Source organism: Fundulus heteroclitus, chromosome 16 (genome assembly GCF_011125445.2).
Source record: "Fundulus heteroclitus isolate FHET01 chromosome 16, MU-UCD_Fhet_4.1, whole genome shotgun sequence".
Taxonomy (NCBI): domain Eukaryota; kingdom Metazoa; phylum Chordata; class Actinopteri; order Cyprinodontiformes; family Fundulidae; genus Fundulus; species Fundulus heteroclitus.
Genome location: NC_046376.1, coordinates 9,241,704 through 9,255,219, shown reverse-complemented (window position 1 = coordinate 9,255,219; position 13,516 = coordinate 9,241,704). Strand labels below are relative to the sequence as shown.

The window sequence follows — 13,516 nt, the reverse complement described above, 5'->3', positions numbered from 1 at the left end:
TGTGTGTGTGGTGGGGGTAATATCATGATCTGTACACCTCACATCTCCACCAATGGTAAGAGAAAGACTCCCAAACAGCCTAAATACGTAGCATGAGGGGTGTACAGATGTCTGGTTTCATCATTGTTCACCAGGACATCTGAATGCTCTACGACCTAGGTTAATGGATCTCTACACTCATGCTCTCTGGTGACCCTTTCTGACGTAGCGGTCTCCTGGAGTCAACATTTTTGACACCCATCGTTCATCTATCTGCCAGTGGATTAAATAATGTCCGATTCAGGCCATGACTATTGGGTGCTGACTTGGTGAAGATTGGGTGGAAAGTTTTTGTCAGTGAATGTAGCTCTGTTGATTATTTCCAAAGTTGTTGGAAACCTGCCCAGTTTATTTTTTGCAGGTTGTGCAAAAAAATCCAGCGTTTTAACCGGATCACTTCAGGTGGCCCTCAGGACTTTCTAAAGGGCCTGCAGAGGGCTTTGCCGACAGAAGAGAAAAAACCATTTTGAGGATGGGCTTCTTTGCTGTCTTCAGTATTTTCTCTCTACAAAGAGAAAGTGTTGCCTTCTCTACGTTTGATTCCTTTAAATCTAGCAATGTAAAAAGGTCGGCTTGTGACCAGCCCGTCTTATCAGAGACAGCTCTCAATATGTCAACACTGAGTTTCTTCAGACTCTTTTGGATCTTCTTCAAATCCTCTCCCTCCATCTCAGCACAGAGCTTCTCAGAAAACCTCTTGGTGATAGCTTGAATGTCTTTGTAGTTGCAGCTTATCATTTACTGCCTGCTTTAGTTACTGCCTGCATGATAAGTGCATTAATGAGCAGGCTGATGGGTGACTGCCGCTCTTCCTTCTCTGAGACTAAAGCTATGGCGGAAATCATCAGCATGGTACTGAAGAGAACGGCCTGATAGTTTATCATTGCCAAGGTTGAATTCTGTTTAATAACTGAAATCACTGCCCAACGAATGATTAGTTCTATAATGTTTTTACAGAATCACAACAGGAGTAAAGTAAGGCCAAAGGAACTTTAGTTGAACTACTCTTGGCTCCTATTATGTTTCTGTTTTTCCAAAGGCCTGTTTAAGACTTCTCAAAAATGGAAACACACACACACACACACACACACACACACACACACGCCTTTCCAACTAAGAAGGGACTTACTGTGCGCCCGTGCACAATAAGATATGTTCCCATTTACGTCATACTGTATCCCTATAAAGGCTGAAAGTTACCCCATATTGTTGGGATTACTGTGAAATGAAGATGACTTTAAGTCTGAAATAAACTAATCCCCCTGCTGGTCACTGAAGAGAAGTCGCGGTGTCTGGTTTTTCATCTGTGTTTATTTATTTTTTTAAGGTTCAATCCTCCCCTACAAAGCCAATGGCGCAGGCCCAACATCCATGTGTGGAAGTCTCTGATCTCGGCTTCAGCTCTTGTCCCTTTCCATTCACTCCTTGATGAATCTGCTCCTCAGACAGTGATTTTTTCAGCCCTGCGACATCCGTCTCCTCCTCACTGGTTTCCTCTTTAACAACCAGTGACTGCTGTGGTGCAACTTCCTTGTATCGTCCCAGACTGTATTTTTGAAGGAACGTTTTGATTCTCACTCCAACTCCTTTGTTCTGCTGTTTTGCTGTGGTTACTGGAACAGCTCTGTCATTCAACTCTTGATTGTTACTGGGTTCAAAGATATCCTCTGAGATATCCTGGGTCTGTAAACGTTGCTGTTTAGACATGATCTCTTTGATGTCCATGACCTCTGATGGTTCCTCAGTGATGAATTTGTTCACCATTTTCAGCTCTGACTCCTTTTCCTTAGGGATAAAATAATTTACCTTCATCATTTCAGACATCAGATATAAATTTATCCACCATCTAAAGATCTGATTCCTTCTTTTTAAAGATAAATTTCTTTACCTTGCTCACTTCTAAAACCTCCTCAGTGATGAATTTGTTCACCCTCTTCAGCTCTGACTTCTTTTTCTTAAGGATAAAATAATTTATCTTAGGGGTTGTTCAAAATCCTAGATATTTTCAGAAGTGTACAAACATCCTTTTTTTAACGCCCTCCCCACAAGCGTACCAATAAAGGCTGATTTTGGCATGCCCCAATTTAGTATATTTGAGATATTCGACCTATTGTTTGATAAAATTGTTGTTTACACTTTTTTGCAAAAAAGGAATACACTGGAGTATATATTTTTAGAAAGCAAAGTTCACATGCAAACTCAACATTTGAATATTTTACTATCAACTACATATATCGATTGGGTAGAAAACTTTATATCAGTACTTTGTTCAAACAGAGGGATAAATATTATGTCTAGCATCATCATCTGGGTTGGTTGTTATTTATGGTTCGTCTTGTTCAAATTCATGCAGTGTTCATTTAAAACTGTAGACTAGTTAAAACACCCTATTGCTCAAACTGGTTCCTTCTTCTTAAAGATAAAATAATTTACCTTGCTCAATTTTAAAAGCTCCTCAGAAATGAATTCATCCACCATCTTCAGCTCCAACTCCTTTTCCTTAGAGATAAAATAATTTACCTTCATCATTTCAGAAATCTTATTAGATATAAATCTATCCACTATCTAAAGATCTGATTCCTTCTTTTTAAAGATACATTTCTTTACCTTGCTCACTTCTAAAACCTCCTCAGTGATGAATTTGTTCACCCTCTTCAGCTCTGACTTCTTTTTCTTAGAGATAAAATAATCTATCTTAGGGGTTGCTCAAAATCCTAGATATTTTCACAAGTGTACAAACATCCTTTTTTTAACGCCCTCCCCACAAGCGTACATATAAAGGCTGATTTTGGCAAGCCCCAATTTAGTATAATTGAGATATTCAACCTATTGTTTGATAAAATTGTTGTTTACACATTTTGCAAAAAAAGGAATACACTAGAATATATATATTTTTAGAAAGCAAAGTCCACATGCAAACTCAACATTTGAATATTTTACTATCAACTACATATATGGATTGGGTAGAAAACTTTATATCAGTACTTTGTTCAAACAGAGGGATAAATATTATGTCTAGCATCATCATCTGGGTTGGTTGTTATATATGGTTTGTCTTGTTCAAATTCATGCAGTGTTTATTTAAACTGTAGACTAGTTAAAACACCCTATTGCTGAAACTGGCTCCTTCTTTCACATAATTGTGTGAAAGGGCTGAACATTGGAAACAACCCCTTAATCAGCTCTGTAACATCATCAGATATAACTTAATCAACCATCTAAAGTTCTGATTTCTTCTTTTTAAAGATAAGATAATTTACCTTATTCATCTCTAAAACCTCCTCAGAAATGAATCTGTCCACCATCTTCAGCTCCAACTCCTTTTCCTTAGAGATAAAATAATTGACCTTCATCATTTCAGAAATCTCCTCATTTACAAATTCCTCCACCCTCTAAAGATCTGATTCCTTCTTTTTAAAGATAAAATAGTTTACCTTGCTCAATTTTAAAAGCTCCTCAGAAATGAATTCATCCACCATCTTCAGCTCCAACTCCTTTTCCTTAGAGATAAAATAATTTACCTTCATCATTTCAGAAATCTTGCTCAATTTTAAAAGCTCCTCAGATATAAATTTATCCACCATCTAAAGATCTGATTCCTTCTTTTTAAAGATACATTTCTTTACCTTGCTCACTTCTAAAACCTTCTCAGTGATGAATTTGTTCACCCTCTTCAGCTCTGACTTCTTTTTCTTACAGATAAAATAATTTATCTTAGGGGTTGATAAAAATCCTAGATATTTTCACAAGTGTACAAACATCCTTTTTTTTAACGCCCTCCCCACAAGCGTACCAATAGAGGCTGATTTTGGCAAGCCCCAATTTAGTATAATTGAGATATTCAACCTATTGTTTGATAAAATTGTTGTTTACACATTTTGCAAAAATGGAATACACTGGAATATATATTTTTAAAAAGCAAAGTCCACATGCAAACTCAACATTTGAATATTTTTACTATCAACTACATATATCGATTGGGTAGAAAACTCTATATCAATACTTTGTTCAAACAGAGGGATAAATATTATGTCTAGCATCATCATCTGGGTTGGTTGTTATATATGGTTTGTCTTGTTCAAATTCATGCAGTGTTTATTTAAACTGTAGACTAGTTAAAACACCCTATCGCTGAAACTGGCTCCTTCTTTCACATAATTGTGTGAAAGGGCTGAACATTGGAAACAACCCCTTAATCAGCTCTGTAACATCATCAGATATAACTTAATCAACCATCTAAAGTTCTGATTTCTTCTTTTTAAAGATAAGATAATTTACCTTATTCATCTCTAAAACCTCCTCAGAAATGAATCTGTCCACCATCTTCAGCTCCAACTCCTTTTCCTTAGAGATAAAATATTTGACCTTCATCATTTCAGAAATCTCCTCATTTACAAATTCCTCCACCCTCTAAAGATCTGATTCCTTCTTTTTAAAGATAAAATAGTTTACCTTGCTCAATTTTAAAAGCTCCTCAGAAATGAATTCATCCACCATCTTCAGCTCCAACTCCTTTTCCTTAGAGATAAAATAATTTACCTTCATCATTTAAGAAATCTTATCAAATATAAATTTATCCACCATTTAAAGATCTGATTCCTTCTTTTTAAAGATAAATTTCTTTACCTTGCTCACTTCTAAAACCTTCTCACTGATGAATTTGTTCACCCTCTTCAGCTCTGACTTCTTTTTCTTAGAGATAGGTAGAAAACTTTATATCAGTACTTTGTTCAAACAGAGGGATAGATATTATGTCTAGCATCATCACCTGGGTTGGTTGTTATTTATGGTTTGTCTCGTTCAAATTCATACAGTTTTTATTTGAAACTGTGGACGAGTTAAACATCCCATTGCTCAAATGCACCAATCCCCTAGAAACCGAAGGGTTTTGGACTCATCACATGCAGCACTGTGACTTGCTCGGTAAAATCCATGTCCACCATGGTGAGTGTTACAGACAGGAGAAATCGGCTAACGTATAGACGCTCCTCCTATTTGATGACCCAGTGAAGCAAGCGTGGGTGAAATTGGCTTCGTTTTCAGTGCGGATTGTTTGCAAGAGAGAGGCGAAATGTCAAGCGACCAACAGCAGGCAATCAAGATGAAAAATTAGCCTTGTTCGTATGTGTGAACGCACCCTAAGGGAACTTCAGCCATTAGCGCAACATATTTTCAGAGGTGTTGTAAAAATTTATCAAAATAAGACGACACAACTAATCTCCTACTGACTTTTTGCGGGACCTTTTGAAACGTGCAGGAAGAACATTAAGTAAATAGATACGCGTTCTGAAAGCTGGCCACTGGCAATTGCCCTGGGCTCTGCGGGAAGGGCAGAGAAGCAAGGCAAAAACAAAGCACAGTCAGAAACGGACAGTTCAGAAACACTTTGGGCCAAGGTGTGTGTGCGGACAGATATTTAGCCGGCTGCTGTCTGTAACGCAGCAGTAGCACAAGCAGGTCTCTTGTTGCGTGGCGCAATAGCTAGCTAAAGGGGTTCTATTGGGAAACAAAGCCAAGCCCAAATAAGTAACCTCATGTTCACAAACAAAGCCAAAAAAAAAAACACCTGTGACTCACAAAATTTACAAGTGAATTTAGAAAGAAATGAAAAACAGTTTGCTATGCAGGACAACAGCAAAATGTGCTAAAAATACGGGCCGTATTACCGCAGGTCATCATTTATGCGTACACAAGACCCGCACCGCCAAAGAGTAGGGTTTGTGCATGTGTGAAAGGGCTGAACATTGGAAACAACCCCTTAATCAGCTCTGTAACATCATCAGATATAACTTAATCAACCATCTAAAGTTCTGATTTCTTCTTTTTAAAGATAAGATAATTTACCTTATTAATCTCTAAAACCTCCTCAGAAATGAATTCATCCACCATCTTCAGCTCCAACTCCTTTTCCTTAGAGATAAAATAATTTACCTTCATCATTTCAGAAATCTTGCTCAATTTTAAAAGCTCCTCAGATATAAATTTATCCACCATCTAAAGATCTGATTCCTTCTTTTTAAAGATACATTTCTTTACCTTGCTCACTTCTAAAACCTTCTCAGTGATGAATTTGTTCACCCTCTTCAGCTCTGACTTCTTTTTCTTACAGATAAAATAATTTATCTTAGGGGTTGATAAAAATCCTAGATATTTTCACAAGTGTACAAACATTCTTTTTTTTAACGCCCTCCCCACAAGCGTACATATAAAGGCTGATTTTGGCAAGCCCCAATTTAGTATAATTGAGATATTCAACCTATTGTTTGATAAAGTTGTTGTTTGCACATTTTGCAAAAAAAGAAATACACTGGAGTATATATTTTTGGAAAGCAAAGTCCACATGCAAACAAAACATTTGAATATTTTAATATGAACAACATATATTGATTGGGTTGAAAACTTTATATCTGTACTTTGTTCAAACAGAGGGATAAATATTATGTCTAGCATCATCATTTGGGTTGGTTGTTATTTATGGTCTGTCTTGTTCAAATTCATGCAGTTTTATATAAAACTGTGGACTAGTTAAACATCCCATTGCTCAAACGCAGCAATCCCCTAGAAACCGAAGGGTTTTGGACTCATCACATACAGCACTGAGACTTGCTCGGTAAAATCCATGTCCACCACGGTGAGTGTTTCAGACAGGAGAAATCGGCTAATGTATAGATGCTCCTCCTATTTGATGACCCAGTAAAGCGAGCTTGGGTGAAATTGGCTTCGTTTTCAATTAGGATTGTTTGCAAGAGAGAGGCGAAATGTCAAGCGACCAACAGCAGGCAATCAAGATGAAAAATTAGCCTTGTTCGTATTTGGTGTGAACGCACCTTAAGGGAACGCCAGCCGTCAGCGCTTTGTAAAAATGTATCAAAATAAGACGACACAACTAATCTACTGACTTTATGCAGGACTTTTGCAACATGCTGGAAGAAAATTAAACGCAGAGATACGCGTTCTGAAAGCTGGCCACTGGCAATCGCCCTGGGCTCTGCAGGAAGGGCAGAGAAGCAAGGCAAAAACAAAACACAGTCAGAAACGCACGGTTCAGAAACACTTCAGGGGAAGGTGTGTGTGCGGACAGATGTTTAGCCGGCTGCTGTCTGTAACGCAGCAGTAGCACGAGCAGGTCTCTTGTTGCGTGGCGCAATAGCTAGCTAAAGGGGTTCTATTGGGAAACAAAGCCAAGCCCAAATAAGTAACCTCATGTTCACAAACAAAGCCAAAAAAACCCACCTGTGACTCACAAAATTTACAAGTGAATTTAGAAAGAAATGAAAAACAGTTTGCTACGCAGGAGAACAGCAAAATGTGCTAAAAATACGGGCCGTATTACAGCAGGTCATCATTTAAGCGTACACAAGACCCCCGCCGCCAAAGTGTAGGGTTTGTGCATGTGTGACAGGGCTGGATATTGGAAACAACCCCTTAATCAGCTCTGTAACATCATCAGATATAACTTAATCAACCATCTAAAGTTCTGATTTCTTCTTTTTAAAGATAAAATAATTTACCTTATTCATCTCTAAAACCTGCTCAGAAATGAATTCATCCACCATCTTCAGCTCCAACTCCTTTTCCTTTGAGATAAAATAATTTACACACATCATTTCAGAAATCTTATCAGATATAAATTTATCCACCCTCTAAACATCTTTTTTAAAGGTAAAATCATTTACCTTGTTCATCTCTGAAAGCTCCTCAGGGATTGATTTTTCCACCATTTTCAACCCTGACTCCCTTTCCTTAGAGATAAAATAATCAGTGAGAGTGCTATATAGAATTCTCACTTAATGTTTTCCTGTTTTTCTTTATCAGTGAGAATGCTATACACATTCTTCAAATTCTGCACATTCTTCCTATATTTCCAATTCTTCTAATTGTTCTTAATCTTCAAATTCTTCAAATTTTTCGAATTCCTTCAAATTTTTTGAAAATTTTCAAATTCTTCAAATTTCTTTGAATTTTTCAAATTTTTTCTAATTCTTCAAATTCCTTCAATTTTTTTAAATTCTTCAAATTTTTCAAATTCTTCAAATTTCTTCAAATTCTTCAAATTCCTTCAAATTCTTCTATTTCTTCCAATTCTTCAAATTTTTCAAATTCTTCAAATCCCTTCAAATTCTTGATTTTTTTTTCAAAATCTTCAAATCTGATTTCAATGTTTTCTGCATCTTCTGCTCAATCATTCTGCAGATAAGCATTTTCACTCACTGTTACGCAGGAACAGCTTTTTCTAGTTATTATCAGTGAGAATGCTATACAGCATTCTCACTTATTGTTTTCCTCTTTTTATTTATTATTATTATTATTATTATTATTATTATTATTATTATTATTATTATTATTATTATTCCGTCGGTGTCTAACTACTACTACTTCAACCAATTTCAACAATTTTGGTGTCAAAACGTTCGGCTTGTTCCCGGCATGCCTGCTATAATTCATGGTTATGCAAATTTTTATACTTTTTAAAATATTTCACTTTTTGTGCAATTTTTTTGGCTGCTCCCATTGAAATCAATGCAAATTGCTTCAAATTCCTTTAAATGCTTCATATTCTTCAAATTCTTCCAAATCTTCCAATTCTTCTAATTGTTCTTAATCTTCAAATTCTTCAAATTTTTTCAAATTCTCCAAATTTCTTTAATTTTTTCAAATTCTTCAAATTCCTTCAAATTCTTCTATTTCTTCTAATTCTTCATATTTTTCAAATTCTTCAAATTCTTAATTTTTTTCAAATTCTTCAAATCTGATTTCAATGTTTTATGCATCTTCTGCCCAATCATTCTGCAGATTAGCATTCTCACTCGCTGTTACGCAGGAACAGCCTTTTCTAGTTATTATTATTATTCCGTCGGCGTCCAACTACTTCCACCCATTTCAAAAATTTTGGTATCAAAACGTTCGGCCCGTTCCCAGCATGACTGCTATATCTCATGGTTATGCTAACTTTTACACGTTTTAAAATGTTTCACTTTTTGTGCGATTTTTTGGCTGTTCCCATTGAAATCAATGCAAATTCTTCACATTCTTCACATTGCTCAAACTCTTCCAATACTGTCAATTCTTCTGATTGTTCTAATTCTTCATTTTTTTTCAAATTTTTCAATTTTTTTCAAATTCTTCAAATTTTTTAAATTCCTTCAAGTTTTTTCAAATTCTTTAAATTCCTTCAAATTTTTTCAAACTCCTTCAAATTTTTCTAATTCCTTCAAACTTTTTCAAATTCCTTCAAATTTTTTCAAATTCTTTAAATTACTTCAGACTTTTAAAATTCTCCAGATCCCTTCAAATTCTTCTATTTCTTCCAATTTTTTTAAATTCTTCAAATCCCTTCAAATTCTTGATTTTTTTTTTCAAATTCTTCAAATCTTATTTCAATGTTTTCTTCATCTTCTGCTCAATCATTCTGCAGATAAGCATTCTCACTCGCTGTTACGCAGGAACAGCTTTTTCTAGTTATTATCAGTGAGAATGCAATACAGCATTCTTACTTATTGTTTTCCTGTTTTTCTTTATTATTATTATTATTATTATTATTATTATTATTATTATTATTATTATTATTATTATTATTATTATTCCGTCGGGTCTAACTACTACTACTTCAACCAATTTCAACAATTTTGGTGTCAAAACATTCAGCTTGTTACCGACATGCCTGCTATAATTCATGGTTATGAAAATTTTTATACTTTTTAAAATATTTCACTTTTTGTGCAATTTTTTTGGCTGCTCCCATTGAAATCAATGCAAATTGCTTCAAATTCCTTCAAATGCTTCACATTCTTCAAATTCTTCCAATTCTTCTAATTGTTCTTAATCTTCAAATTCTTCAAATTTTTCAAATTCCTTCAATTTTTTTGAAAATTTTCAAATTCTTCAAATTTCTTCAAAATTTTTATTTTTTTTCAAATTCTTCAAATTCCTTCAAATTTTTTAAATTCTTCAAAGTCTTAATTTTTTTCAAATTCTTCAAATCTGATTTCAATGTTTTCTGCATCTTCTGCTCAATCATTCTGCAGATTAGCATTCTCACTCGCTGTTACGCAGGAACAGCTTTTTCTAGTTATTATTATTATTCCGTCAGCGTCCAACTACTTCAACCCATTTCAACAATTTTGGTATCAAAACGTTTGGCCCGTTCCCGGCATGACTGCTATATCTCATGGTTATGCTAACTTTTACACTTTTTAAAAATTTTCACTTTTTGTGCGATTTTTTGGCTGTTCCCATTAAAATCAATGCAAATTCTTCACATTCTTCACATTGCTCAAACTCTTCCAATACTTTCAATTCTTCTGATTGTTCTAATTCTTCAATTTTTTTCAAATTTTTCAAATTTTTTCAAATTATTTCAAATTGTTTAAATTTTTTCAAATTCTTCAAATTTTTTAAATTCCTTCAAGTTTTTTCAAATTGTATAAATACCTTAAAATTTTTTTCAAACTCCTTCAAATTTTTCAAATTCCTTCAAATTATTTTATATTCTTAAAATTATTTCAGACTTTTAAAATTCTACAAATCCCTTCAAATTCTTCATTGTTTTTAAATTCTTCAAATCTGATTTCAATGTTTTTCAGCTACTTTTTCTCTTCTGCAGGGATCTTCTGCATCTTCTGCTCAAATCATTCTGCAGATTAACATTCTCACTCGCTGTTACGCAGGAACAGCTTTTTCTAGTTTATCTTAGGGGTTGTTCAAAATCCTAGATATTTTCACAAGTGTACAAACATCCTTTTTTTAACGCCCTCCCCACAAGCGTACATATAAAGGCTGATTTTGGCGAGCCCCAATTCAGTATAATTGAGATATTCAACCTATTGTTTGATAAAATTGTTGTGTACACATTTTGCAAAAAAGGAATACACTGGAATATACATATGTTTTTAGAAAGCACCCTATTGCTCAAACTGGTTCCTTCTTAAAGATAAAATAATTTACCTTGCTCAATTTTGAAAGCTCCTCAGAAATGAATTCATCCACCATCTTCAACTCCAACTCCTTTTCCTTAGACATAAAATAATTGACCTTCATCATTTCAGAAATCTTATCAGATGTAAATCCATCCACCATCTAAAGATCTGATTCCTTCTTTTTAAAGATACATTTCTTTACCTTGCTCACTTCAAAAACTTTCTCAGTGATGAATTTGTTCACCCTCTTCAGCTCTGACTTCTTTTTCTTAGAGATAAAATAATTTATCTTAGGGGTTGATCAAAATCCTAGATATTTTCACAAGTGTACAAACATTCTTTTTTTTAACGCCCTCCCCACAAGCGTACATATAAAGGCTGATTTTGGCAAGCCCCAATTTAGTATAATTGAGATATTCAACCTATTGTTTGATAAAATTGTTGTTTGCACATTTTGCAAAAAAAGGAATACACTGGAATATACATATGTTTTTAGAAAGCACCCTATTGCTCAAACTGGTTCCTTCTTAAAGATAAAATAATTTACCTTGCTCAATTTTGAAAGCTCCTCAGAAATGAATTCATCCACCATCTTCAGCTCCAACTCCTTTTCCTTAGACATAAAATAATTGACCTTCATCATTTCAGAAATCTTATGAGATGTAAATCCATCCACCATCTAAAGATCTGATTTATTTTCTTTAGAGATAAAATCATTTACCCTGTTCTGCCTATTGAGGGCATCTTGCTGGTCTTCAGCAACGTTTTGCTTACTCTGCCGATGTTGTATACACCTCTCAGCTAACAGTTCCTCTATCAGTCTCACTGCATGTGGAAGTACTAGATCCACTCTGTCCATCTCAGAGACATGAAAAGCTAATTCATCATCCATGGGGCCGAGGAAATAGCTAACTTTTTCTTTGACAAGTTTGACAAATAGCTTGTTGAAGGTGTCAAAGCTCTTGGGTTGAGTCGTTCGATGCATCTTAAGGAAGTCTACAAATGATGTTAGCACTGACTTGCCCACAGCGGTTTCCACATCCCCAGATGTGAAGCGTCCTTTGTAGATGTTGCGCAGAACGTAGCCGGTACATTGATCTGCGACATTCAACACCAGCTCCTTTACCTTAGATAAGGTGTCAGCATCGGGTTCTCCTATGGCCAACTCCACGGTCTGCTCCAATGAGATAGACAAAAAGAAATCTTTCATCAATGGTATAATAAGGTCTCCTGGGACTACTGGAGCCTCTGAACTGGTGTAGGCGTTCATGGCTTCTTCGTTTGCACTGGTTCGTAAAGCAAACTCTGGGATTGACAATCAATCAATCGTATCAATCGTAAAAATATCGTAAAATATCGCAAACTATCGCTAACTACGTAGTTTTCTCTCTCCAAAAACACGTCTGTCTCTCACAAAGAAAGTGCCAGAAGTAGAGAATAATTCTGTTACACGGTCTTCTAAAGCAGAGAAGCTACTGTGATGTCATCACCATCACAGGAGCTGCTGTGATGCAGAAGTTCCACCCAGGAATGCACATCAGCTTAGCAACCGTTGCTAGGTACGTCCCCAGCCTTCCAGTGTGCACCACAGGAAAATACTGTCTTAATTTAAAGGAGGGAAAGTTAAAGCCGTTCAGTGTTTTAGTGACAGCCGGGCCTTTTCTTTTAGGAAGGGGAACGGTGTCATCTCATTATTATTCAGTTACGGTCTACTTTACTTTGATATGAAATCCCAGTAAAATGTGAATAATATTGAGAAAAATATATTTTACAACTATACCGTATGTTTTGGACTATAAGGCACACTTAAAATCCTTACATTTTCTCAAAAATTGATGGTGTGCATTATAATCTGGGGCACCTTTATATATTATTACCGTTGTGCTTACTGACTGATTTAATGTGGTACAGTGTGCACAAAAATGTGTTAAAATGTGTAAGTATGACTCCTCAATAGATATTCTGAGCATTATGGTACAACGTCACCATAGACATTACAAACGTAGACACCTCATTGGACGCAGGTTTGTACATCAACGTCACCGCCATATTGTATGTAGCAGAAAGTAGATAACGTCTATGTTCCCTGTTTATATGTTTTAAGTATTCAGATAGAAAGATATAGATGGAGATTACATATACTTGTAAAAAAAAAAATAGAGATTAATTGATAGACATTGGCAGCCAAATCGGCTTTTGATCGCTGTTTTGATCGATGTGCATATATAGATTTTGAAGTATTCTAAATAAGTAGGTGTGTTTACATAAAAGTATATGTCCAGATTACAGATGTATGTATGTATGTATGATAAAACCATGTGAACCTTTTAAGATCTGGTATAGACCCAGATTAGCAACAGACTTAGTATTAAAGAGATAAAATTACTAATATGAGAAAAAGTCATAGGAGAATAAAGTAAAAAAAAAAGATAAAAGTGGTAATATTATGGGAAAAACTTCATATTATGACAATTAAGGGGGAATTTCCAGAATAGTCACAGTTTGCAGAACTATCTTAATCCTGGAATAAAAGGGCCAGGTTAGATTCTTATAATTAATTT

At 35.1% G+C, this 13,516-nt stretch overlaps 1 protein-coding gene across 9 annotated transcripts; it reads right to left on the bottom strand.

The window, feature by feature from the left end:
• Positions 1-801: 801 nt before the first annotated feature.
• Positions 802-12,355, bottom strand: LOC110369528. 9 transcript variants are annotated; one of them, XR_004933061.1, is made up of 7 exons: positions 11,503-12,355; positions 5,884-6,141; positions 4,492-4,731; positions 4,318-4,383; positions 3,474-3,731; positions 3,300-3,365; positions 802-2,712 (listed from the first exon to the last, which is right to left on the bottom strand). XR_004933061.1 is itself a non-coding variant. In XM_036148762.1 (5 exons), exons 1-5 carry the CDS (start codon positions 12,223-12,225, stop codon positions 4,624-4,626), a joined length of 876 nt encoding a protein of 291 aa, XP_036004655.1. In that variant the 5' UTR covers positions 12,226-12,355; the 3' UTR covers positions 4,394-4,623. The 9 variants fall into 9 exon arrangements, 1 of the variants encoding a protein (XP_036004655.1); XR_004933058.1 differs by having other exon boundaries at positions 3,300-4,383; positions 5,884-5,970; positions 6,076-6,141; positions 11,503-11,568; positions 11,677-12,355; XR_004933059.1 differs by lacking the exon at positions 3,300-3,365 and having other exon boundaries at positions 3,474-4,383; positions 5,884-5,970; positions 6,076-6,141; positions 11,503-11,568; positions 11,677-12,355.
• Positions 12,356-13,516: the final 1,161 nt, after the last annotated feature.